The following is a 25901-nucleotide window of genomic DNA, read 5'->3' as shown; positions in this document are numbered from 1 at the left end:
ATAAAACAACAAAGATAGTTGCATGAGTGGGGAGAGTGTGAGTCTATACTGCAACCAGGTTTTCAGTGATCAGTCCCTCTCTGACTGTCTTACCTGAGCTTGGAGTGATATCTCCCGTCCTGAAGCCTGGTAAATCTTCTCCTGATGGAAACCCGGCTCTCCACTGCACCCTGATGTCCCCGAACAGCCCAGTTCGTGTCACCATTGCCTCACACGTCCCCGTTTCTAAACTTGAAACCTGCAGAGCCAGGGAGGCAAAGCCAACCTGCACGACAAGCATTGAGAAGAGACAGGGGATGGGCGTTAACCTTGTTGCCAACATAAACACAGAAGTACAATATTTGGTAACTCACAGACAGAGTATTTTTGTAACACTTGTCATTGTCAGCAGACAGGCTCACAGAAAGGCTCTGTGCCAGATGGGTCATTCAAAAGGCTCGATGAGAAAAAAAACAGCTGAGTGTTTTGTGATGTGAGTTGTCAAGGACAAACTTAGTTTTAAATGATTACGATTAGTGTGGCGTTGTGGCTCATCCATCTAGAAGTGTATAGATTGGTGGCAAATCTCACATTCTGATTGTCTTGCAAAGAAAACAATTTATCCCCCTGATAAATCATATGTTGCAGAGAACACAACCACAACTCACCTCTGAGCTGGCAGCTTCTTCGGGCACAGTCACCATAGCAACGCTGGCCTCATGAAGGAGGCGAGGAGGGGAGCCGAGGACGGGGCCGACCAGTCTAACATCTGTGAGCTCTGCTGTGAAGCTTTCACCCACTGACAAAAACACCTACAGGGGTGAAGCAGGAAAACAAATACGGGATTTTAAACGGTCAAGTCTTAATCTGTCTCTGTACGCGCGTCAGTGAGCATCCTGTTTCTTACCTGGCTGGTGATGAGCACAGTGAGAGTACTGGAGGTCTGTCCTTCCCTCATGAACACCCTTCCTTCAGCTTGTCCTCCCAGTATCTCCTCCATGTCCATCACTTCATCCATCCCTCCACTGATCTTATAGCCCACACTGGCGTTGCCAAACAGCCCGGCGAGCCGTGTCAAGTTCATGACCAGAGCCCTGGTGACCTCTGACCCTGCCCCTGCAACCACTATAGACTGCTGCTCAGGGTTCAGGGAAAAGACACCGTGGGGGTCATCATTAGCAGGCACCCTAAAGGTCAGAGAACAGGATTAATCTAGAGTTATTTTGGACTTTTCTTCAACCTGAAGGTCGATATGTGTTATAGATCTAAATGACACACCTGATGTGGGTGCTGGCGAGGTTTGGGTTGGCATCCAGAGTAGCACCCCCCTCCACAGCCGTGAGTCGGACAGTGTAGAGCTCCTCCAGCTCTGGCACTGTATCGGGCATCAGGCTGAGGACAATTTCACCGTCCCGTTGACCCTCCAGAATGATCACTGACCCAGCTAACGCAAGGAAGTCCCCTGCTGTGTCTGAGTCACTCTGTATCTGCCAGTGCACCTGAGGAGAAAGTGGAGGATCGATGATTTTACAAATACAGGGGCCACAATTTAAACAGAGCGGCCAATTTTATGTCCAACATCCATGATCAATTCCTAATTCAGCAAGGTTCACATTTAAGTCATTCCTTGTTTATTATTAGCTCTGTAGCTTTGAGAAAAATAACACATCATTGAATATATTTTGAATATTGTTCCTGTTCAAGCATATTGTGTTCTTCAAAAAGCATGAATACAAATTCTTAACAAATTGTCATATTTATTGTTATTATAAGACAGGTGCACATCGGGAGCCAATCAAATTTTAGCTGGGTATAGTCCGCCCCCCGGGTTCCGCCCCTAGATCCGCCCCTGGGTTTACATTTTAACAGTGGCCACAAGGAGTTGAATTCAGCCAGATTGAGCACTAATACTGGATTCGCAGGATAAATAATAAATGTTTATTGATGGAGACTTACCGTGATGTTACCCATGACCCCCTCTCTGCGTGTGATTGACAGGGAAATGTTGAGTGGGCCGTCTGCCTCTGTGGATTCATTGTAGACATGGTCTCCAAGAGCGTCCGGAGCAAACTGGACGATACCGTTTGGGTCACCAAACTTCTCTATCTGGGAGACAGAAACGCATGAGGGCAGAAGGGTGAGTAGGATGCTGAGACCCCATTAACCCATCTTGGCTCAATCTTAACTGATTCCTGGTGGGGAAATCAACCTGATACCACAACGTACCGTCAGTGTTATGGAACCAGCTTGAGGATCAACCTCCATCTCTCCAGACAAAATGCTGAGCTCTATGATAAACGTCTCTTCCACCTCCACCTCTCCATGGGGGAGAATCCGCAGCTCTATGGTGCGTGTACCTTCCTCTCCATCCCTAAAGAAGAAGGACCCATTCACAGGCTCTCTAATGTCTGTATTGAATGGAGAGAGAACATCTCGGCTGTTGGGGCCTCGGACGATCCAAGCAACCTACAAATTTAAATACAGATTAAATTAAAACGGGATCAGAGAAGATAAACGACAGAACTCAAGTGTAGTTGCCCCTCATACCGTTGCATTGCCCACTCGGCCTCCGGCTCTCTCCACAACAAGATTGAGCTTGAGAGTGGAGTTGGGGTTGACGACAGTGAGGAGGCTCTCGTTGAGGAAACGGACCACTCCACTCGGAGAGTCACTCTTGCTGATGGTTACCCTGGCAACACGGTGAGCGCCTAGAACTGCTCCTCCTGTTGCTCCAGTCAGCAGGACCTCAAATACCTCTGCATTTTCACTGCGGGAGATCGTTTACCAGTTAAAATGGAATTAAATAAAGTTTTCACTCATAATAACCATGAATTGATGTTTTTCTTGTGACCTGCTGAGTTATTGCTTTTTTTTCTTCACAGCTAAACTCAATGCTTAACATGTTTCTGAGTTAACGTTGATGTAGCTAGCGAAGAAATATGTGTCTGTGCTAAACACAAAGTACATTATGCTTGACATTTGACTTATTTTGACTTTCTTCCCTCACCTGTCAAGGTCGTCTATGATAGTGACATTGATATAGCTGGTGTTCTGGCCATGGACAAACGTCACTGAGCCGTTATGCAGGATGTAGTCGAGGTCAGGGGTGGCGCTCAAGCCTCTGGAGATGAACTGAGCGGAGACGGATCCATACGAGCCCACTCTTCTCACCACCGGAATCAACACACTGCCCACATCCTCCTCAACTGACAGACAGGAAACAGGGATTTTACATGGAGTGAATTGTCTTTTCATATCTTCCGTCTATCAAATGTATAGCAAGTTATGTATAACCGTTTATTTCATTTTGCGTGTTTGCATCACTTGAACACTTTAAAGTAATTCATATAAGCTTTGTTCTGACTCGTACCTGTTATACTGACGTAGTCCTGCCTGAACTCCAGGACGCCCTCAGCGTTGTCATTCTTTGGTATGACCACAGTGAGAGAGGAGGAGTTGCCTAATGCTGGAGGTTGATCCAGCCGGAGACCTGACTCTCTCACTGTGTAGTCCACAGCACTGACCACCAGAGGGAGACACAAGATAAAGAGTCACTTTCACTTTTACCAGCAACATCAAAAAGGTGTTCTCATGAAATTAAGACTTTGAATTTCCTGTATTATGAATGACAAGGACCCTCTGGTATAATTTAAAACATCCTATTTGAAACAATGAAACCCTGTTGAAGCTTTTATGAGATTAATATATAAAAAAAAAAGCCTGATCCAGTTATTTACCTGTCATTGACTAACTCCACGTCGGTGATGTTGAAGAAGAACATCTCAGGCCCCTCGGGAACACGGTCGTCTTCAATATGCAGTGTGACCTGCTGCGAGGTCTGACCGGGGCTAAACAGCAGTCGTCCTGAAGCTGGAGCAAAATCCACCCCACTCACCGCTGTGTCGCCCGACGTCTGATAGGTCACCCACACGCTGCCTAGACTGCCCCGAGAGCGATCGACTGTCACATTCACCTGAGGAAAAGGAAGGAGGTGTAGCTGTGGGTTAAGTTTGTGTACACCACCTCATTTGTCAATATGTCTAGCTATAACAGTGTTATTTTCAGGCCCTCACCATTCCCTCCTCCTCCGTTGCCCTGATCTGGCGCTGAGTGAAGGAGAAGAGGCCGTGGGGGTTGTCGCTGGCTGCCATGATAACTGTGACATGTCTGGCTATCGGACTTATTTCTAATCCAGGGGTAGCGGAGGTCAGTGTAAGCTGGAAGTCACGACGCACTTCAGGAAGTTCATCATCCAGAGCCTGAAATCATAGCAGATTTGACAGGGGACAATTTTTAAGGAAAGCATACAAAACTCATCATGATGCATTTTGTTCTTTGAGCAATATCCTGATTTTATTTCATATAGTATTAAGGAGTCGGTTTGTACCTTGAGAATAATGGTGGCATCAGACTGTCTGTCTCTCATGGTCACAGTGCCAGAAATCGATTCAAACTCAGACACCTCAGCTGGAGTGATATTCCAGTAAACATGGACTTCTCCAAACACACCGGGGCCTCGCACAAGGCTGGAGAACACACACAACCACACATTTTCAGATTACTTTCTTAGTTAATACCTGGAAGCAAAAAATGTTTAAACTCTTGTTTGTCATCACAGCATGATGTTAGCAGTATCTCACCTGACCACAGCACTACCATTGTAATCTCCCTGAGGTTCTCCGATGAGGATGCTCCTGGACGACTCTACTATTCCGATAATCCCGAGTGCGGCCTTTTCTGCCCTGAGAGTGATGGTGACCATGTCTGCATCAGCATATAACAGACAAGGAAGACAGATTATTATTGTACAATTACTCATTCAAATACTGCACTGGCCATGGAAAGATGGGTATGGGTCAGGAAATAGTAAATTAACCCACTAAGTTTTGGTGTGTATATCCGGATAAGGGGGATCCAGAGATTTTTCTTCACTTTCTTTTACATTGCAAGATACAGTGTTTCTGAAATTTTTGTTAATTTCTTAAAAAATTATCCAGAGATCTTCTTCAACAGGTGGAATTTGGTATGGATATGGATCATTGTAAATCTTTATAGGGGGGTGATCTTTATTCCGATACTGTACAGTAACACATTTTCATTTCAACTATATCAGTTTGCAGGACATTTCTGTGTACATGTATCTGATCTCACTTTGCAACATGGTGATTAAGTGGCCAATAGTTTACAAACACTAACCATTCAAAGGGTCGATGACAGCACCGCTCCCAGCAGGAAGCAGCCGGACAGTGAAACGCTCCTCTCCTTCCACAACAGAGTCAGCCAGGGCTCTGATCATAAATGTCTTCATAGACTCAGACTGTAAAATAGGAATCATATTCCATGCTTCATCAAGAAACGTGTACTGTCCAGCACATAAAGATGAATGGTCTTTCAATAAATAACAGTATCTGGTGGGACAGCAGCACAACACTTCTCACACTGTACCTCAGTGAAGACGAGGGTTCCATTGAGAGGTGAGAGGTCATCTGAGGCCTGATCTTCCAGTTGCCACACCAGCGTCACTGCCCCCTCACCTCCAGCACTACGCCGCACTACTAGTGTCGCCACCGCCGCGGGGTCATCCACAAACTCTGGCTCGCTGATGGTAACCTTGGAGGGGATTAAGTAACAGTCTAAATGTAAAATTTTAGCTAAATGATGTGAGACAAGTGATGAATTCCTGCACATTATCAGAACTGAAACTTTTAGCTTCGGTATGCTACCCGTATATCATGGGCTGTTGTAACCAAGTAGAAAATGATTATTACGACAATAGTAATGATATTTTCAGAATTACCTCCAATTCTTGAAATCCGAATCGTCCCAGAGGTGAGTCATTGGCTGGAATACTGACAGTTAGAGAGGTCACCTCTCCGAGTCGAGCGCCACCAATCACACGCAGCAAATTCACCCTGAACGTCTCCAAAGTCTCCACTTGTTCATCGTCCAGGATGCTGATGGCAATTATGGCCTCGCTCTAAAAAATAGGAAACACATGCCAACAGTTATCCATGGACAGCTTCACCTCATGGCTCGATGTGATATTTAGTGCTGCGTCATTATAAATCAGAAAAAAATGAATCCATTCACCTGTCCATCTTGAAAGGTGATGTTTCCAGATGTGGGGCTGAAATCATTGAGATCGGCAGTGATTGGCTGAGCATCCCAGTAGATGACCAGTCTTCCAGTTGCACCAGCGAGTCGCACCACTGACAGATAGAAGACATTGTCTGGTGGTGGTATCTCATATGCCAGCACTCTTCCAAGAATATCCTAGACAAAGATTATTTAGAAGCAAAATCCAATTTATTTGATGAAATGCAACATAAATAAAGCTTTGTTTACTTGCTTAATTAAAATAAAAATAATTCAAGATCCATTAGTTACACTTCTATAAGTCTAATGTGTCACTATGGCGTAAGTTGAGAAGCTGCATCTCTATCATGCTCATGTCCAAGTCATGGCCCCAGAGGTGAGGACCCTGTGCTCACCTCAGAAACATTGAACTGCAGAATCCCTCGAGGGTCATCGTTCTCCTGGATGGTGACCTCTGCCACCTCCATACCGAGCCGCTTCACACTGGGCTGCCCTGCTCCCACTGAGCCTCCGACCAGCTCCACGCTGGTGATGTTCACCAGGAAACTCTCTGCCAGCTCGGGAATGTCATCCTTAGAAAACACACGTGAACATATACATTAATTGAAGGGAAAAAACATACGTGTGTTTCTCAAAACACATTCAAAATATTTCATAAGCTCTGTCATCAAATTAAGTTGGTGTTTGCAGTAATAGTGAATAATGCAAGTGGTATTTAACTTTGGGTATATTCACGTTCACAAGTTGCATACAATGATAAAATCTCTGCAGGCCAACAAATATATTTGTGAGGGGAAGGAAGGAAGATGCGATAGTTTAATGAGGGTTGATGGTTGTTTCTCTCTGAGTGGAAGAGGAGGGAGAAAAGGAGGGAAGGAGAAAACAAGTCTCCATGGACATAAGTAAGGGAGATGAAAATTGTGGCTGACATTATGCAAAGTCAAGTTTTACATGTTTACAGTAGTGGACAAATGAAGACTGTTGTTGTTGAAGGAAACTAAAAACTGAGTCCTATTCCTAATATAATCTTCTTTATTCAAGTAGATTCCATAAGCTTCTCCATTATCCAACTGCCCATCCTTACCGGCAGGATTGTGACAGTGACAAGAGCCACGGTGGCACCATGTGTCATGATGATGGTGTCGTCTTTGGCGGTGTAATCCTGTCCTGCCGTGGCCTGGTTGGCTGGGGGCTGGTACAGAGCTGGCCTGGTCTGGTAATGGACCGCCACCTCACCTGAAGAGCCCTGCTCCCTCACTATGGACAGAGTCACATTGACTGGAGTCCCTGTGGGTTAGGAGAAACAGAAGGTAACACAAAAACAATGTGACCCTTCTACTCTCACTTCTCAGATATTTTGGGCCTTCCTCCAATACCCAGATTAAGACTAATCCCAAATCCTGGAAATCTCGTCTGATCTCTTTTACAGTAAAGCTCAATGTGTGATTACTGTAACAACTGCTTAAGAAACCGCATCCGAAAAAAATGGGTATTTGGTCATTAAAAAGGAAAAAACAAGGATGGAACAAAGTGAGTGCATGACCGAGAAATGTAATTGAATAAATTTACAATGTAACTTACACCAATTATGGTACATTAGACTCTTTGCCCCGTGATCCAATAAAACCCACATTTACTGACTGTATTCATCTCTTTCCAGAAAGATTCTTACTCTGTGGTTCTTGTGTTAGTGTAAACTGGGAGTCCAGATGCCATCCAATCACCCCGTAGGGAGAGCCATTTGGCAGGATGACGAGTGCAGCCTGTGCCCGTTGCTTGTCGATGACTGCCGCCTGTCGAAGGTCCTGCAGCCCCACGGTGGTGACGTCCATGAGGGTGATGGTGACACTCTCCGTCAGCTCGGGGACGCCATCTGCGATCACGGCCAGAGAGATTATGGCCACTGATTGATCCTCTGAGAAGGTCACCTGAGAGAGAAGATAACATTTTAGATGGACTCCTCAAATTTATTTTGATTATTTTAAGTTTAAATTCTTCCGTTGTTTATCCAGGCGAGCTTTTCATTTTCAAACACGTCATCAATGCATATTGTATGATGTCTTGAGGAAGGTTAGCGGTTTTCTCACCACTCCTGATGTGGGGTAAATGTCAGTAAGACTGCCACTTGCAGCCCAGTGAACAGTCAGTCTGCCAAAAGTGCCTCTTCTTCTCTCCACACTGAGAGAAATCTGATTATTTTGCTCCAACTCCTCCACCTCCATGGATAAAGAATCCTGCAGAGATTTAATGACAAAACATTTCTGGATTAAAATAGTTTAAACGCTTAGAAAATACCCTTAAAATGTATTACATCCAGCGAGGAGGTTATGTTTACAACTGCAGGACGGATTACCACGAAAACTTGGATGGATCCATTCAATTTTGGTGCAGATCAATGAGTCAATACAAAAAAGTTTAATATTGCGAGTTAGGGTGTTTTTGTTGATTTTTCAAAGTGTTATGTTTGAATCTTGATGACAAAATTCTGACATTTTTAGGGGGTTGGCAATCTTGAAGCCCATCGGCTAGTGTCTGGGGGCATCGACCAATATTTTGGGACGTCTGGTGTAGACAGTGAATATATGGGCCAAGACTCCATCTTCTGTTCGCTGTTAACAGTCCGACTAGAAATGTGAGACGACATCTGCAACCTATTTTTTCACGAGAAAATAAAGAATGTGGTTTCATGGGATGTTTCAGCTGCTGTATGGTAACAAATAGGATTAGGAAACTTTAACCAACAACAATGTGTAGCTGAGAAACCTAATGTGGCCTTAGCTGAAAATATTGCTTTAATTTAAGGACACTGTTGGGCCTTGGCGAATGGATGCGCTCCCCTATAGTGCAATTCTAGTTCAAGATACAGTTTGGTAACTTGGGTTTTAAACACAATGGCTGTAACAGGGTGTACAATGTATATGTATTGTCTAATATCAAAATGTTTTTCTGCTTACCTGAGCAAAGCCGATGACTCCATGGGCATCGTCATTGGTCGGGACAAGTATAGTCACCTGACCACCAAATCCGATCTCAGCCCCTCCCTTCGGATTCTTCAGGCCGACCTGGAAATGCTCCAGCACCTCGGGGATGTCGTCATCCACGATGTTCACCGCGACCTCCAGCTCGCTGTCACCTGGTGCGAAGTACAACTCCCCAAAACTGAACGTGATGAGGTAAAGGAAAACACAACCTGCGTTATTTCCCTGTCAGAGCAGCAAGTCGCCTGTCTGTCAATTATCAAAACAATCCGGGTACCTGGGTATGAAATCGGACTGATTGGAGACCGAGGTGAACTCGTAAACGGTGGAGCTGTTCTCCTCAGTGGAAGCCAGGAGGGTCTTGGTGGTGTTGAGGGACGGGACCATGAGAGAGAGGAAGCTAACGGCTGGGGGGGCCCTCAGGATCATGGTGAACAGGTTTACATCGGACCTCCAGGAGTAGAGGGCTGAGCCATTTCTTCCAGCCAGAAGAGCATAAGCTACGAGGAAGAAAAAAAGGATTTCCTCGATCTAAACATGACAAACCTATTGGTGGAGAAGTTCGGCTGGATAAATTCACATTTATGCTTACTGATGCCAGACGAAGTGAAGGGGTGAACTGAGGTGAGGCCTGGGTGAGGAATAGATTGATAGAGCTGTGGTGACGGCTGCTGTGATGCCCACTGTAACACCTCACAGGAAGCTGAAACACACACACACACACACACTATTACTCACAGATGTTGGTTCTTTCACGCTAGAATAGCATGTTTACGTAAAAGTAAGTACTGGTCTAACTGACACACCCAAGACTGACAAATTACAACCTCGGAGTCGCTCTGCGGCTCCGCTCCGCTCCACACTGAGGCATTTCCCGTAAACCCACAACAGGTCTGCACCGAGAACACTCACCACTTTTGCAGACTCAGAGGGATTATGTCTCATCAAAATATACAGAGCGTGATATAAATACATGATCTGGTCTACACTGTGAATTTTCTCATCTTAGATTAGACAACAGAACAAGGCTGTTTTGTCTATAACAGACGCACCGTTTCCAAATGGCTTTTAAATCACAACAGATTTATTTGAGTTGCGCTGACCAACCTCTAGCCACGGCACAATCTTCTTGAAAATACGCTGAGACTACAACCACAGAACATAGCATCTCATTATTCCAAAAACACAACCATCCTCTTGGCAGAACATAGACTGAGTGCACTTGACTCTCAGTGCAGGCCATTCTAATCTCAGCTGAAGAGGTTATGTTTTCACCCCAGTTTGCTTGTTTGTTTGTATGTAAGAAAGATTACTCAAAAAATACAGGACGGATTATCACGAAACTTGGTGGAAGAATGCCGTATGGGTCAGGGAAGAACCCATTTAAATTTGGTGCAGATCTGGATCATATTTTTTTTCCACTTTCTTTAAAATTGTGACGTAGAATGTTTTGCTTGCTTGGATTTCGATGAAAAAAATGAAGTATGTTTAGGGGACGGATATTTACTAGTGTGTGAAATTTAGTGCAGATCGAGGTATGTGCTCTACTGAGAGCACATACTAGTTAAATCACCACAGGAGAAAAAAAATGTGTTTGATACATCGCTTAACTTGTTTTCAAATACAAAAAGAGCATCTACACTTGTTTAAATGAGCAAAATGAACATGAAGTCATTCATTAATATTATATGATATCAGAGTAAGATTGGTCACCTTCAACAACAACCAACAGAAGAGTGTCGTCTGCTCTCGTGGTGATCGTCTCCACCTGACTGGCTCTGCCGGAGAGAGGGAGGGGCTTTGGACTCTGAAATCTTCCATTGGTCCATTGAAGAAGGAGGCAACTGACGGTCACGCTGTTCACGCACAACACGAGGTGGGGAACATCTACACGGGTGAACGGAGTCACACTGAGGATGTCCTGTTCAACGTCCAGGGTCTGGTGGAGGGTGAAGGAGCCACCACTCCAGACAAAAATCTGTGGAGTAATAAAGCATGAGTTCAGTCAAATTGCAGCAATGAATAGAATTGAAGATCTTTAATGTGGAACATTCAGCCTCACCTGGCTTGATGCTATGAGATAATCTCTGCCTTCAGTGGAGAAGTGTTTCACATCCAGAGCTTCAACACCTAGAGTTTGTTCCTAAAGAATCATAAGGACAAGGGCAATGCCACAGTGTTAAAGTAATGTAAAAAGAAACATAGTAATGTTGTAGCTGATTGGTTTTATTCTTACCAATGTGATGTTGAGGTCCTTGTGCAGTTTGAAGATGCTGAGGTTGGCAGCAGGGGAAAATGGGGGGCCACTGTGTGTAATACCAATGTAGGTAGAACCATTCACTGCAAACCCAACACAAGAGCGGGGGTCCTGAATCCTAATGGACTGTAAAGAGAAACGTGATTTTGAGTGATAATACGATTGCTATTGGATTTTACTCTCATATATATTTCAGTTTGCAGCACGGGCATCATGTGTTGGCTGTGCTGTGGTTGTTCTACCTCTGATGGCACAAATACACCCTGCCAGCGATACAGCGTGGCCGAGGTGTGGCGGGATCCATTAAAGGGCTTCCTATCCAGCCTCATAGCCAGGACAGACAGTTGTTCCGGGAGGAAGCACCAAGCAGATGTGGGTCTGTCCTCAAAGCTCTGGTATACACCCATCACTGGAAGGTGACCGGCTGGAAGGAAAAGAGAACATGTCGCTGCTTATTGGCAGGAAACTGGGATTAAAGGAGCAACAGAGGAAAAAAGCAGATTGAGAAGGTTGAGGTGACTTTAAACATGTATTGGTCGCACCAGAGGCAACAGCTGTGTCAGGCTGCGTCTCCCATTCCACACTGACAGCTGACTCCAGACCATTGCTCCGAGACACGGTGAGGAAGACTGTTCGGCCGCCTTCATCAGCAACCACTTCTGTGTTCGTTCTGTGCAGAAAATACACCATAAATAAGACGACATGCACCGTATGTGTATTCGTACATATTTTCACAGCTACAAATGTATCAGATGAGCTGTGAGACCTGTTGAGTGTGGGTCCGATGCGGAACAAGCCAGAAGGAGCCAGGTTCTCCAGGACGGTGATGAAGGTTTGGAGTTGATCTCCCAGCCGTGCGCCGCCCGTTGGGCTGGACAGGGTCACGGTGAAGGTTTCATTCACTTCGGGCTCAGCGTCCAGCACTGCCCAGATCTCCAGCATCTGAAACAAAAGAGATGAGACTAAACAACTTTTGATCGATTAAAACAGATGTGCATTGCCAAACAAAAATCATGTTTCGAATAAATGTGAGTATTTTTCCTCACCTCAAATCTGACTCCATCCTCCAGCACCACAAACCCTTGTGCTGGCTTCAGATCGCCCTCTGCTAGGCTGCCGTTGGCATCTGTGATGGTAAACTGAACAGTCACGGCGCCGAAAGTGCCTTCCTCTGGGTTCCGCACCACGTACAGGGTGGCCACACTTTCGCTCAGCCCCAGTACAGATGTGGGTTCTCTCAATAAGAAATGATCGCTGGTGTTGAAGGAAATGACGCCATGTCCATCGTCACTGGCCAGGATGTTCACGGTGGCTGCAGGAAAACAGAAACATAATGTTGTATTGGAAAAGTTGTGCATGTTCAGAATATAGGCAGATGGGAATAAATCAGTGATACATTTTTATGAGTATAACTATAGTTTCAAATCAAATCAAAATCAAAAACAAATATAGTGGAGGCTTCTCCTGAGTCTGTGTAATATTATTAATATTTCATACTTTAAACCATTTCTGATATAAAACATCCTAAAGTTAACTGCATCTAAAGGCGTCACTCAGCTTTTTGTAGTCAAATAACTAATGTCTGGAGCAGCATGAGGAAGATGTATTGTCTCTTTTGTTACTTACAGTTGTTTTTTTTACCTTGCCCATTTATGTAGAACAAGAATGCAACTGTTCAGTGAAACAAGGTTTGACATGTCCCAATATAAGATTAAAAGAAATCCTATAAAACATTTCAGAAACAGCAGAAAACAAGTTATTTCTATGACGACGGTATGAAACCTCTTTTATCTCACGCTGCTAATTAATTAAACTCATAACCCTCTTAACTCAAATCTCTATAAGTCTCAACCATGGACTGCACATTTTGGACTGTACATTTAAACTCGATACGGATTAGAAGCTTATGGTCGGCTATCTCATGCTGTTTGACTCGGAAATTCCAGAAACACTTTAGCAGATTATTCTGCTGCTGCGTCTACCTGTGGTGTTGGTGCCCAGCTCCAGACCAGGGGAAGGCTCGGACAGGATGAGCTGGAATCTCTCAGCTCCTTCTGGAATGTCGTCATCGATGATCTGCACTTCTACAAACTTATGCCTCTCGCCATCTACAAACTGGAGTATCTGGGAAGACAGAAGAGTTTTCAGTTTAATTACTTGATACTGAGATATTTGGGTGATGGTTTAGCGAGAGGGACTATGAAGTGCTTTCGATTTTCGAAGACCTCTTGTGAAGTACCTTGAGATAATGTATGTTATGATTTGGCGGTTTTTAATTACAATTGAATTGAATTGATATCTGACCCTTTCACTGGCGTTGTAGTCCAGTCCCTGCTGAGCCTCCAGATTCTGAGCATAGAAGAACAGAGAGACGTTTCCATACGTCCCCTTGTTCCTGTAGGCCACGAGAGTCAGTGACCTGATAGTTTCATTCACTTCATACCTGGAGAGAAGAACATATTTGCATAAGATATGGATTTGAAGTAGAGCATGGGCAAATCAAATAAGAGATATGTAATTTATGGATGCTTCTCTTACATGGTGTTTGTCCATTCGATGACTCCTCTAATTCCATCATTGGCAGCAATGCTGACCTCTGCCACCAAGCCCCGGGTGTCTAGGAAAGGGACAACATACAAAGAGTGAACATATAATGACCTTTAGATTATTAATTGTTTATAAAAACTGCAGTAAAAAGTTTTGTATCAGAGTCCGATCGAACTTCAGGGCTGTAACTACAGTGCAAGCACCAACAGCAAGCTGTGCATGAGGAAACTGCAGAGGATCTAATTTCCGCCCGGGAAGGTTTGAGCGGAGGTTTACAGCTAAGAAGCGTCTCCTGTAAGTGGCTTGTGAGCGGCCAAGTGTTTTGGGTGGACTGATTTATGACCCCGTGAATAGTCCTCTCCCATTCACACTAACGGCCAAGACCCTGGGAGGCCAGCTCCGGGTTTAGTTTGGCTCTCGCTCCCCTCACCGCACAGTGCTACTCTGATCCCCTTGAATCCCCAGGCTTCCTCAATCATGGAAAGCATCAATATCAGCGTCCAAGCCACATAATGAGTGCTGCCAGAAGAGCCGCCGTGTGTTTACCCTGCGTCTCCAGGCAGAAGGCCGATAGTATTCTGGGAGCCTGCGAGTGCTGCCCTGCTCTGTCGTGTTCTGTCCACTCATCGCTTTCTAAAGTTACTCATTCATAAATTGGACGGTGGTTTGGATTGTGTAAAAGCTGCAGCAGTAACTAACAAGCTTCTTTCATGTTGCATTTTGACTGTCAAAATACTACATGACTACTATGTTCAATGTACAGGAATATTGTACATCAAACTGCCTGGCGGAAAACTGGGATCACAATGGATGTGTATTTGTATTTTACCTGGCAAAGTGCAATACACAACCTCTACTCATCAAACAAGGTAAATGATGAGAATTCATAGGAATAAAAGAAAGAAAAAGATTTTATATAATTGCATGAACTATGACAATGTAAAAATGCAGCAGACATAGAACAGAGAGAAACAAAGATGGAAAACAACTCTTTAGAATTCTACTGTCCATGCTGCAGGCCAAAGGGGATGAAAGATAAATTCAATAATGATCGTAGTACAGATCCACCCTCAGCTGTTTTGCTCCATACCTAACACAGGAGCAGTGGCAAGGGTCGTGATGAGTACAGCTGATGTTATGTTGACCAGGAAGAACTCCTGCAACTCTGGAATGTCGTCCTGATAAAAGAAATGGAAATTACAAACTTCATCTTGTTGAACTATGTTAACATTGCAACTTCAAAAATGATGCTGGTACACTTTATATAACCAGCAGAAAAATAAATAATGCACACAAAAAAAAACTATCTTCAGTATCAAGTTTTTTGATGGACGCATAGATGAAAGAATAATAGAGAACCAGAGTTTTTACCTCCAGTATGGTAACAGGGATGCCAACAGAAGTCTGTCCATCCTGAAGGATCACAGATCCAGCACCAGAGATGAAGTCTTGTCCCGGGTCAGCGAGAGCCCCCTCTACCTGGGACAGGTCCTGTAGAGATCCCCTTAGAACCTCATAGGTGATATTCACAGCTCCTGTACACAAACATTTAGGTACTCTATCAGTTACAGGGTAAAGGATTACAGTGTGTATATGCTTGACACCTGAACCAAAGTAGTGTCGTGTAAAGTAGCATTTAACAAAAAGAAAGAATAAACTAAAGTAGAAAATCCATTAATTTAGTTCTCTTTAGGACTCACTGACCTGAGGCTCCAAACTCTCTGTTGACATAGATCTGTATGGTTCTGTCCCGCTCCTCTGTGCTCACCCTGAGGGATGACGGGGCGATGGTCAGCAGCCCATAGGGCTCATCACTGGTGTCCACAGTGAGCACGGCCTCACTGCCCTGAACATCCAGAGCAGCGTGACCTGTCACCACAACACCTGTGTCCAAGTCAGGGGAATGTTAATCCATGTAGAAACTGAGACTGGGGTTGTTTTTAGGTATTTGTGGTATCTTCACAAAGATTTCACACTCGAGCAAAAATACATTAAGGGCAGATGCATTACCAAGAGTCTGGATGTTGGACAAGGAAACTTTGTATTCATCCGTGTCCTCTGGTGTTGCATCATCAAGGAGTTGCAAGACGATGGTGGTATTTACTTCTCTCTGGAGGCAAAATCACAAAATTAGTGCTGGAGATATAAAATCACAGCTGTACCATTTAAATGTAATATATTTTAATTAATCCTAAATCCTGTGGTTGATACCTTCAAGAAAAACTAAAATAACAACATACCGATCCTGTGCTGCCAAACTGCAGTAAATGTGTTTCATTATGATCCCACACCAACTGTTCAATGATCTCCCTGTGGTATTTACCTCAGTGAAGAACAGTGTCCCTGAGGTCTGGGTGAAGGTCCGGTGCACAAGGGGTCCCATCACAGTCCAGTCTACAGTGATGTTACCCAGAGCTGGAGCTGTTCTCAACACCAGTAAGGACAGCCTCTCTCCTGAAACATCAAATATAATACAGTCAGATTTGGGAGTTAATGCAAAGCAAAGAGTGCAGTAATGTAATGTAAATATAATTCAATGATGGCACACAGCACTTTATATTTCGTATTGAATATATTGTTTTCAATTGCACATGGTCAACTTGTACTAAATTTGATTTTTTTTTAAACTTACAATTTTTTACTCCTGTTATGATACAGAATTTGTATTATCCCTGGAATTCCTGTTATTCCAGGTAATGAATTTGTGTCTTCTTGTGTACTATAATGTATTTCTTTTACCATACACCAGTGAAAGATACATTTCCATTTACGCCTTAATGCATTATTGGACACTAATGTTTTGAATCTTGAATATTGAATCTACATAAGCCCTTCATAAGCTTTAAATCGGTCTGGAATTTACATTTAAATCTGGAAATGACGATTATCTGGGTTCAAATCTAGGTTTGTAAAGACTCAAGAAAGTGAACTGCCTCTCTTCAACTGTAGATTCCAGAAGAGGACACTCAATGTCTGTAATTGTTTGGATTCCACTCAGGGAAACTTCAGCTGCTGATAAAGTCAACATACATTAACCACAGGCTCCACCTGCTGCTGCGTACTCCTGTTGCTATGACTGCATTCCCTTACATTTGCACTCATACATAAGTAGGACACATTTCTCATGACAGGGACAATGGAAAGGGTTTGAAATGTAAAGTATGAGGGTGATTTATATTCCTGATTACTTGACTGGCTGGACTGAAGAATTGCACGTGGATGGTATGCATTGCAATACGTTTGTTTGTGTGTGTCCTGGACAAAAGACAAACTTTTCTACACAATTTGTATCTCTCCCCTCGTGTGTGTGTGTGTGTGTGTGTGTGTGTGTGTGTGTGTGTGTGTGTGTGTGTGTGTGTGTGTGTGTGTGTGTGTGTGTGTGTGTGTGTGTGTGCCTGTGGGTGTCAGGTTGCGCTCTGGGCTTTGACTTGTATCTGTTCTTGTATTATTAAAAACATTTAAAACAAAACTATGTAGTAATGATGATGGGATGATGATATGCATTTCGCCAAAAGCAGCCACCCACCCTCTCTGGCGATGACTGAACGTGAGCCTGGGTGGAATCCGACAACCCCAGCCACGTTGTCGTTAGCCAGTATCACTATGGTTACAGTGTCAGAGCTGGGCAGGATTCGACTTCCTCCCTCCGTGTTAACTAGACCAATCATGAGGCTCTCGTTGTCCTCCGGCTCGATATCATCTCTGATTACTATCTCTATGGTCTTCTTCAGGTCACCTGCAGACAGAGAGGATAAAGTGCATATAATACTACATGCAAGTGCTCTTTAAATTCTCCCAACTCTTAGATTCATGAAAACTCCCAAAGACACACTGGATCACATACCATCAAATACCAGAGTTCCTCCTGTCCCAGTGAAGTCAGCGTCTGGTGTGGCCTTTCCTCCAACAAACCTCCACTCCACTGAGACAGTGCCCAGATTCCCTCCTCTCCTCTCTATAACCAGGGGCACCACGACCCTGGGCTCTTCCCGGACCTCCAGGTAGAGCCCCTCATTAGTGGCATTAGGACTGAGGCTGTATATCAAAAATACTCCGAATGCATCTCCGTTCACCGCTATGGTCACCAAGGCCTTGTCTGGCTGGCCGATCGAGGGCAGGTTCTTCTGCGCCACACTCAGATTCAGCAGCTCTACCTTCAAACAATACATGATGAAACGTATTATTTGCAATGCACAAAGCAAACCATAAATAACACAGGTAAATTAATATACGATTGGGTTTTTACCTTTAAGATCTGTATGGAGAAGCTCTCATCCATTTCAGGGAATGTATCCGTTAAGATTGGGACTGTGAGGTTGGCGACCTGTGACCCGTCCTCCATAAAGGCGCTTTGAGCTGTCACAGGGGTGTAATCGCCCCCTGCCACAGCCTGGGCACTGAACAGCACAGCAGCTGCAGTGACGTTTTTTAAGTATGTCATAACATTTGCTTTGGAGGTGAGCTGGTCGGCCCCTGAAGTCACCCACGTGCAGGACGGTGGGGCCGCCCCTGTGGTCAGAGAGAAGGCCTGGCAGGCGCGCTCTCTCAGGCACGCAGCGGCACACGCAGACTGGGGATCACTTTCACCGGTGAGGTTAACCGTCCTAATGGGGCTCGTGGATGGAACGCCTGGTTTCGGGAGGTCATAGTACGTCAGCAGGTTCCGGCCGTCAGCCTGAGCCAAGCCAACAATGTCGATCTCAGAGGTGCTGTACACGATCTCCAAGCGACCGAAGTCCCCACCTCTGGAATAAAGGAAAAAAGGATGTTAGCATGAGTAGAATTTAAAAGTAAAATAAAACCATTATTCCAGAAAAAACTATAATTAAAGTACCTTCTGTGAACAGAAACATTGGCTCTGTAAACTCCCTCCAGTGGCTCCTGAATGCGGTAAACAGACTGTGCAAAGTAGACTGTCCCATATGGGTTGTCATTGGCAGGCACAATTATATCAACAGATGTATCAGCTCCAAGGTTTCCTCCATTACTGGCACCAGTAAGCTCCACCTTAATTATCTTTAAAAGACAGAGTGTAATTAACATTTCAACTAAAAGCATGTAACAAATTACAAATTGGCATCGTTTTAAAGTATTTTCTCCATCAGCTTTTTACCTCTGTTATTTCAGGAATGTCATCAGCTAAAATCTCCACCTGGAGCATCTTCATTGTTTCTCCAGGAGCAAATATCACTTCTCCTGATGTCGGTCTAATGTCTCCCACTGCGAGTTTACCATTGACCGTCGCCTGCCATTGCACCACCACTGTGCCGATAGTTCCAGCGTTACGCACTATTGGCAACGTGACCTCGATGGAGTTAGATCCCGGTTCATCCACGGTAATTGGAATGGCCTGGAAGACTAGGTAAAAAAAATCAAGTGTTATATAATGAAAATAAGATTTGTCAAGATGTGGGATTGAAGTTCTTTTCATAGTGGGAATAAAAATGTGGTCTAATGTGAAGCATCAATCCTCATTGTCTCAGGACCACTACCACATGGCTGTGGCAATTGATAATATGCATAATGTGGTGTACTTGTGGTTGATTTTATTTTTCCTTTTCTTTTTCTTCTATATATCTGTCAGTACCCTGGCTATGCAGGAAAATAATAAATATTCAATGAAGAACTAACTTAACAATGAGAAATACAACAAAATAGATCAAAATACTGAAACGGTGTAATGCCTACTAACCGAAGGCACCAAAAGGGTCATCAGAAGGCAGTATGGTGATGATGGCACGTGTGAGCTCCCCCAGCAGAGCCCCTCCAGTCGTCTGGTTGATCAGCTCGATGAGAAAAGTCTCCTCCAGCTCGGGGACCAAGTCATTAATGACGTAGACGGGCACAGATTTACTGGACTCCCCCTCTAAGAGGACGACGTCACTGGAGGCTACGCTGTAGTCTTCACCTGCGGGGTTTACACACATACATGCTCATATAGACGTGACACAAATCACAGAGAAGAATATTCAAAACCCTGAGGTCGAGACTTACTGACTCTGGCGGTCAAAGGCACAGCTCTGAACTTAACAGACACGTCAGCAAAAATCCCACCGACCCGCGTGACGTTTATTATGGGCCCCACGTAGTTCTCAGCTACACTGACAGCAGAGGCCGACAGCTGCAGGACTCCGAAAGCATCGTCGCTGGCCTCCACTACCACCTGGGCTACGGTGTCAGTGTTGGAGCCAAGAGACGGGGAGTTGGAAACTGGAAAGAACATTAAAAGGATATTTCATCACCTAAGTGTCACATGGTTTAGTCTCATTTTATCTTGAATTATTCTTTTTTTTCTTACTGAGCCTCTCCTGCTCCCCTTCGATAAGCTGAACACTGATCAGCTTCACGAACACGACCTCGTCTCGTTCTGGATCCTCATCGTCCAACACTCGCAGGGTGATATTCGCTTCACTCTGATTGGCCGAGAAAACAACTGAATCATCGAGGGGAACAAAATCCCGCCCCTCAGTGGCTCGGCCCACCCCAGGAATCCTGTAAGGGTCCGGATCTGCCTCGTTTAGGGTCCGATATGTGACTCGCACCTAGACAAAAAAATACCATTTGATTTATTCACTATGACAGGCGGCATGCTATTTTTTTTTTATATAACTGTACGTTTATTTGACATTTTTAGGACAAATTATTTTAAGTTTAATGTGTCGCTTAACTGTATTTTCTTTGGCATTTTAAGGTGTAAAAGTTCTTTAACATTTTGATCATCTTGATTCCTCTTATTGTTCTGATAGAAAAAATGGCTTATATATAAGAGCAACTGTAAAATAATTAATTAGTATGCCCATATGTTGTTTTTTCTGCTCTTTGTCTGTCACTGTAATTTAACTCAGTATCATTGTGAATTAAAATCACCCCTATATGATTTATTTAATATATAAAGGTTGCATGATTCTGGGTTCTTTATGTCATCATGAATGGTTTAAATTTCTATGCTCTATGAAGTTTCTAAATCTTCTGCAGCAGGACTTACCTGACCCATCAGGCCTCTGAGTCGCAGGATGGTGAGAGAAACAGTTGAGTCAGATTCAGGAAGTCGGAGAGACCTTGTTAAGTTAGCGAATACGAAAACACCGTAAGGATCGTCGCTGGCGAGCACAGTCAGAGTTGCAGATGTCTGGGCTCCCAGGCGACCGTGGGAGACGTTGACCAAAGAAACAGTGAAACTCTTGTCCAGCTCCGGGATCTCATCCTGAGCCACTTCTATGATGATGTTCTCTGACGTCTGACCGACACCAAAGGTGATGTTCCCGAACCTGCTGAGGAGCTCGCCCTCAGAGCTGGGGTCAGCTTCCCAATACACTGTCACATTGGAGAGGTCTCCAAAGGACCGATCCACCTGGGGGAGACCAAAAGAAAATAACACGATGGTGAACCATGCTTCGAATAACAGTATTAAACATCGTGACTTTATCACACTGACCTGCAGGACGACAGAGCTGCTTCCATCCTCAGGTTCTGTCCCATTGACGGAGAGCGATTCAGGACTAAACTGAAAAACTCCATGGGCATCGTCTGAGGCAGCGATGGTCACTGTGATGTGGGATGCGACTCCCAAGCTGGCTGCAAGATACCAGATACAACCCTGGGTTACTTTTTAGTGATAAACTGTATTATTAGCTGCAATTTTCATTTTCAGTTTGAAGTAAAGTAAAAAATAAACTGTGGTTAGAGAAGAGGGAAAGGAAATACGGCAATAATATTCTAATGATGCAAGCCAGTGATTTTGGTAGAAATAGCACAATGATAATAATTATAATTATAATAATACATATCTTCTAATCTAACTAATAATTAAAGTGATGTTCTGGAACAAGCACATTAGACTGAATTGGCAGCTTCATTATTTCGGTCTGAGCGACAGCAGCTTGAACTCTGTGTAAAACACTGAGGTCTCTGACACCTCATGTCAACCACTGACCCCTCCTGCCTGAGAAAGGGCTATTTGCTTTTCCCACATCACTTCCTTGGGTACTTTTCACAGGGGTCACGGTACAATGTAAATACCACACACAATTAAACACACACATGCAGGCTCAACCACACATCCTTCTCAGCTTTTATGGGCCAAATCCTGTTGATACAATATCATCCAGCCAGCCAAAACTAATGCTTGTACGTTTTGAGAACAGAAAATAAGCAGTGACATGTCAAACAATTAGATTCTAATAATAGAACCTGAATTTAAGAAATGCATCCAAAGGGATTGAGGAATTATGTCAGTGAAGGCGTCAGGAAACGGAGGCTAGAAGCAGTTTGGGGAATGAAGGAGGGGAGATACTTACCATGATGGTGATAGGATGGAAGGAGGAAGTCAGAGTCACTCTCCCCACTTCCACTTCCTTCACTATGCAGAAACTGATCCACTGATGGATCAGCATCAAACAAGCGTCACACCAGAAGAAGGGAGGTCGAAGGGCAAATGTGAAGGAGGGTGGGCAGGTAGTTACGCAGGAAGGTAGGTGTGTGTGTGTGGGAGAGCACACAGGAGCACAGCACACAAAACACACAAAAACAGTAGGATAGAATACAGGGTCAGTTCAGCTATGATTAGGATCGGTCAAGACAGGTTGCGGATAAAAATGTAATGACTTGAAAAAAGATTTTGCTTGAAAAAACTAATTCTAACTACTTATTTCTCACCTCCTGCGTCGGCATTGTAGAGCTCCACTCTAAAGATCTTGTCCAGCTCAGGGACGGGGTTGTCAACGATGGTCACGGTGATGAACTTCAACCTCTCCCCCGGAAGAAACTCCAGCACACCATCTGAGTCCTGCAGATGGAATATGAAGAGGAAACCAGGATAGTAGGCAGAATGTTTTCTCTTAATCTACTTATTGATACATCATCGGTGTGTGTGCATTTGTAAGTATAAAGGGATAGTTCACCCCCAAATCTACTCACCAATATGCTGATGGAGGGGTGGCTTTAGTTCTTGCAAGAACTTGTTTGGAGGAGGATAATATGGCTAAAAACATGGTGTAAATGACGCCATTTTGAGTTGAATATGAATGTCGGGGCTCACGGACACATGGATGACACCACAAGAGCAATATGGAGGCTTTTTGAAGAAGTGGTCCCCATTTACTACAATTGTATCGGATTTGGCTGCAACACTGTTTACCCCTGAAACTCCAAAAGTGTTTTGTGGAGTCAAACACTTCACCCACCCCTCCATCTGCATAGTTGTGAGTAGATTTTTGGGTGAAAAGTTTGGATGAACTATCCCTTTAAGGACTTTGGTGGAAACTAACCTCGTAGTCTTCAGGGCTGGACGCTGTGAAAGGGGTTGTCCTATATCCTACTATGACTCTTCCCAAAAGCCCTTGGGCCCTGGCCACAGGCAGACGGATTTGTCCATCTTCCTCGTTAACAGTGATGTGGGCAGGTTCTAACGCTGGAGAGATCAACCCCTCCCCTGGAGGACTGGGCTGGAACTGCAGCAGGCCTGGTAGAAAGAAGGGTGTTTGTGTGTGACAGTGATGGTTACAAGAGAGAAAACAGGAGAAATTATAACAAAACAAGATCATCTTAAAAATATGGATCACTTAATAATATTTGAAGTACAAAAGTTATGTTGTTTGGGTATGTAGGTGAATACCATAAGGATGATCACTGGCTGTGACAGTGACGGTGTTGACAGAGTTATTTGGGTCGATGCTTGCACCACTGGTCGGAGTGGAGCCTGGCTTCCCATCGCCGGTCTCTGTGGACTCCAGTGTGATCTGGAAGGACTCTGCCAGCTCTGGGAGGTTATCCTCCAACACCAACAGGTTCAGTACCTAACAGAAAGAAAGTGCATGCATGACTTTTGTTTTTTAGTCCAGGCTATACCCTTACAAATATCATAAGACATCAAATAAGCAGCACCAAGCTCCTGGGAGTGCACATCGCTCATGTATGATGTGTAGTATGGAAGTGACAAATAAAGCTGAATCTATTTCATATAGACGATATATCTATATTTCAGCTTTCATTAAGTGCTTTATTTAGGATGGCTGATGAAAGCAACTTTTCTTTTGGTTGTTTGCCACAGACATAAAGTAGAACCTTTATTATGAGGAGACACCTGTTGCCTCATCTGTAACTGCACAGGCGACATGACCACTAGGTGGAGCTGATTACCAAGAAAACGATGCAACTGGAGGACTGAATTATACAACTGATGAATTGGACATACTGTATATAAATTTCAAATCAATATGATAATGTGCAAATACAATGGATGACAGGTACATCACACCTGCTTTTTACCCACTGAGTGACTGTGCACGATGACACCCTGGATAAACTCAGAGGGGCTCACATAAGGGCACATTAATACAGGCACACACACCTCAGAACGCTGTCCAGGCAGAAAAAGCACAGCTCCGGTGGCATTAACAAAATCCTGATGCGCTGCCGTCTCATTGTTCAACCTGTCCAGTTGGGTTACAGTGTAGTTGACGTAGACGTGGTCCAGGGATCCCCGCATACGCTCGATCACACAAGAGACAGTGGAGCCTTCTTCAGCCGTCTATGAGGACAAACAAGGGGAAAAAATGTTAATTAATTCAGAGACACTGGACGCATAGATCAATATCCAAACACTTACTGACAGTTTGTTATGCTTACATGAGCTAATCAGACCGTTTATGTTAATGGCCCAGTCTAATTCCAGCACAGTAATTAAGTGATTTTGAGAGGGAACACCTGATAGCCCACATGCCTCTACGTCTTGTTCATCCCCATAGGGTCTAGGGTATAAAGAGATTCTCCAGTTCTGCTGGAATGTCATGCCTGTAGCTCTGCCACCTGTTGTGCTGAGAGAGACAAGGAACAAGATCTCTCATCTCCAGTGCTGGAACTCCCGATACGCTTCTACAGGAATGCCCTGAGTGGCAGAGCTGCGGCGGCCTCGCCAGCTGTCGCTCTACCTGAGAGGGGCCCAACACGACAGCAGACACATCCAATCCAACTAAAAACGGAGAGCATGCTCTTCCTGCAGCCAGGCATGAAGACTGATGAAATATGCAGCAGGACAGGGGCTGACGAACCATTGGGTTTACATTACACGTGTTTCTATGCACATGTTCTCTCTGTGAACACAACTGAGTGATGACACTGACAAATGCCACAGTAACAGTGGTCATGTAGAATCCGGTTAATTCAGGAGACGCATCATTTATGCTCGACTGACAGTCTGCATTATCTGTCATAATAGAGTTTATAGAAATACTTAGCAGCAGATGGGTTCCACTAAATGCCACTGGGTGAACTTACATCAGGTATGCAGGCACCGGTGAATCCAAAAAGCCCATTGGCATTGTCACTCTTCATGACTCGCAAAATGGCTGTGGGTCTGAGGAGGGGGAGGCGGGCTCCTCCGCGCACCGCCACCAGCTGCAGGTAGAACACCTCCTCACCCTCTTCTTCATCATCGTCCCTGGTCTCCACCACAAACGACTTCTGCCTCTCATCCTGACGGTAGCGCAGGTAACCTGAGATGCTACGCAGGTCCGTCTTGGCAGGCTGGGTGTGAAGCTCGTGGATGTGGCTGCGGTTCAGCTTGACGTGATATAAGCGAACATCCTGGAGAAGGCCTGTGTAGCGCCGTTCACCCTCAGGATCTGAGCCAATAAACAGTGTTGCAGGTCCTGGGGTAGAAGTACGAGGAAAACAAACATTGCACAATATTTAGAACTAAAGAAAACAAACAAAAACAGTTTGCTTGGTTAAAAGTTACAGTTTGATAAACTTGTTTTGTGAAATTACACATATTTGTGGCTTTTGCACATTGTTCCATGAGTCTTTAATTTGGCTTGAGATCATAACAACAGAACATGATCCCGAAGGGAATCTGCATCGTTATAATGATAAATGTCAGATAAACATAATATTGTTTGTGTTGGAACTAATTCTACTGCACTGGGATCCCAAACATAATCTTGATTAAGGCCACAGTGTGCGTAGGTCCAGCTCTTGCTCATTATTCATTTATATCCTTACACCTCTTGCGTCTATTGTTTCCTCCTCTTGTACAAAGGGAACAA

General features: G+C 44.3%; 1 protein-coding gene across 1 annotated transcript in view; it reads right to left on the bottom strand.

The window, feature by feature from the left end:
• adgrv1 (adhesion G protein-coupled receptor V1) overlaps window positions 1–25901 on the bottom strand; it is a 114339-nt gene that overhangs the window by 55059 nt on the left and 33379 nt on the right. The window contains exons 22-77 of the mRNA XM_035166633.2: window positions 25132–25505; window positions 24206–24385; window positions 23471–23651; window positions 23124–23317; window positions 22513–22642; window positions 22155–22235; window positions 21293–21432; window positions 20843–21208; window positions 20156–20399; window positions 19852–20067; window positions 19550–19765; window positions 18971–19215; window positions 18692–18873; window positions 18104–18602; window positions 17702–18011; window positions 17384–17593; window positions 16181–16311; window positions 15868–15967; window positions 15562–15741; window positions 15229–15392; window positions 14948–15035; window positions 14687–14710; window positions 13849–13927; window positions 13615–13753; window positions 13293–13434; window positions 12357–12622; window positions 12077–12252; window positions 11853–11980; window positions 11553–11734; window positions 11290–11436; window positions 11116–11196; window positions 10767–11031; window positions 9646–9756; window positions 9331–9553; window positions 9030–9234; window positions 8163–8309; window positions 7748–8003; window positions 7160–7362; window positions 6471–6647; window positions 6070–6252; window positions 5777–5956; window positions 5425–5589; window positions 5176–5296; window positions 4620–4743; window positions 4367–4505; window positions 4053–4238; window positions 3717–3952; window positions 3350–3498; window positions 2987–3185; window positions 2527–2746; window positions 2206–2445; window positions 1936–2085; window positions 1258–1478; window positions 887–1166; window positions 648–791; window positions 94–265 (exon numbers count right to left, since the gene is read on the bottom strand). Coding sequence (XP_035022524.2) covers window positions 94–265; window positions 648–791; window positions 887–1166; window positions 1258–1478; window positions 1936–2085; window positions 2206–2445; window positions 2527–2746; window positions 2987–3185; window positions 3350–3498; window positions 3717–3952; window positions 4053–4238; window positions 4367–4505; window positions 4620–4743; window positions 5176–5296; window positions 5425–5589; window positions 5777–5956; window positions 6070–6252; window positions 6471–6647; window positions 7160–7362; window positions 7748–8003; window positions 8163–8309; window positions 9030–9234; window positions 9331–9553; window positions 9646–9756; window positions 10767–11031; window positions 11116–11196; window positions 11290–11436; window positions 11553–11734; window positions 11853–11980; window positions 12077–12252; window positions 12357–12622; window positions 13293–13434; window positions 13615–13753; window positions 13849–13927; window positions 14687–14710; window positions 14948–15035; window positions 15229–15392; window positions 15562–15741; window positions 15868–15967; window positions 16181–16311; window positions 17384–17593; window positions 17702–18011; window positions 18104–18602; window positions 18692–18873; window positions 18971–19215; window positions 19550–19765; window positions 19852–20067; window positions 20156–20399; window positions 20843–21208; window positions 21293–21432; window positions 22155–22235; window positions 22513–22642; window positions 23124–23317; window positions 23471–23651; window positions 24206–24385; window positions 25132–25505 — 10491 coding nt within the window. The remainder of the gene's footprint in view (window positions 1–93; window positions 266–647; window positions 792–886; window positions 1167–1257; window positions 1479–1935; window positions 2086–2205; window positions 2446–2526; window positions 2747–2986; window positions 3186–3349; window positions 3499–3716; window positions 3953–4052; window positions 4239–4366; window positions 4506–4619; window positions 4744–5175; window positions 5297–5424; window positions 5590–5776; window positions 5957–6069; window positions 6253–6470; window positions 6648–7159; window positions 7363–7747; window positions 8004–8162; window positions 8310–9029; window positions 9235–9330; window positions 9554–9645; window positions 9757–10766; window positions 11032–11115; window positions 11197–11289; window positions 11437–11552; window positions 11735–11852; window positions 11981–12076; window positions 12253–12356; window positions 12623–13292; window positions 13435–13614; window positions 13754–13848; window positions 13928–14686; window positions 14711–14947; window positions 15036–15228; window positions 15393–15561; window positions 15742–15867; window positions 15968–16180; window positions 16312–17383; window positions 17594–17701; window positions 18012–18103; window positions 18603–18691; window positions 18874–18970; window positions 19216–19549; window positions 19766–19851; window positions 20068–20155; window positions 20400–20842; window positions 21209–21292; window positions 21433–22154; window positions 22236–22512; window positions 22643–23123; window positions 23318–23470; window positions 23652–24205; window positions 24386–25131; window positions 25506–25901) is intronic.

This window comes from Hippoglossus stenolepis, chromosome 9, assembly GCF_022539355.2.
Source record: "Hippoglossus stenolepis isolate QCI-W04-F060 chromosome 9, HSTE1.2, whole genome shotgun sequence".
Lineage (NCBI taxonomy): Eukaryota > Metazoa > Chordata > Actinopteri > Pleuronectiformes > Pleuronectidae > Hippoglossus > Hippoglossus stenolepis.
Note: the sequence above shows the minus strand (reverse complement) of the source record. Positions and strands in the feature narration are given on the sequence as shown.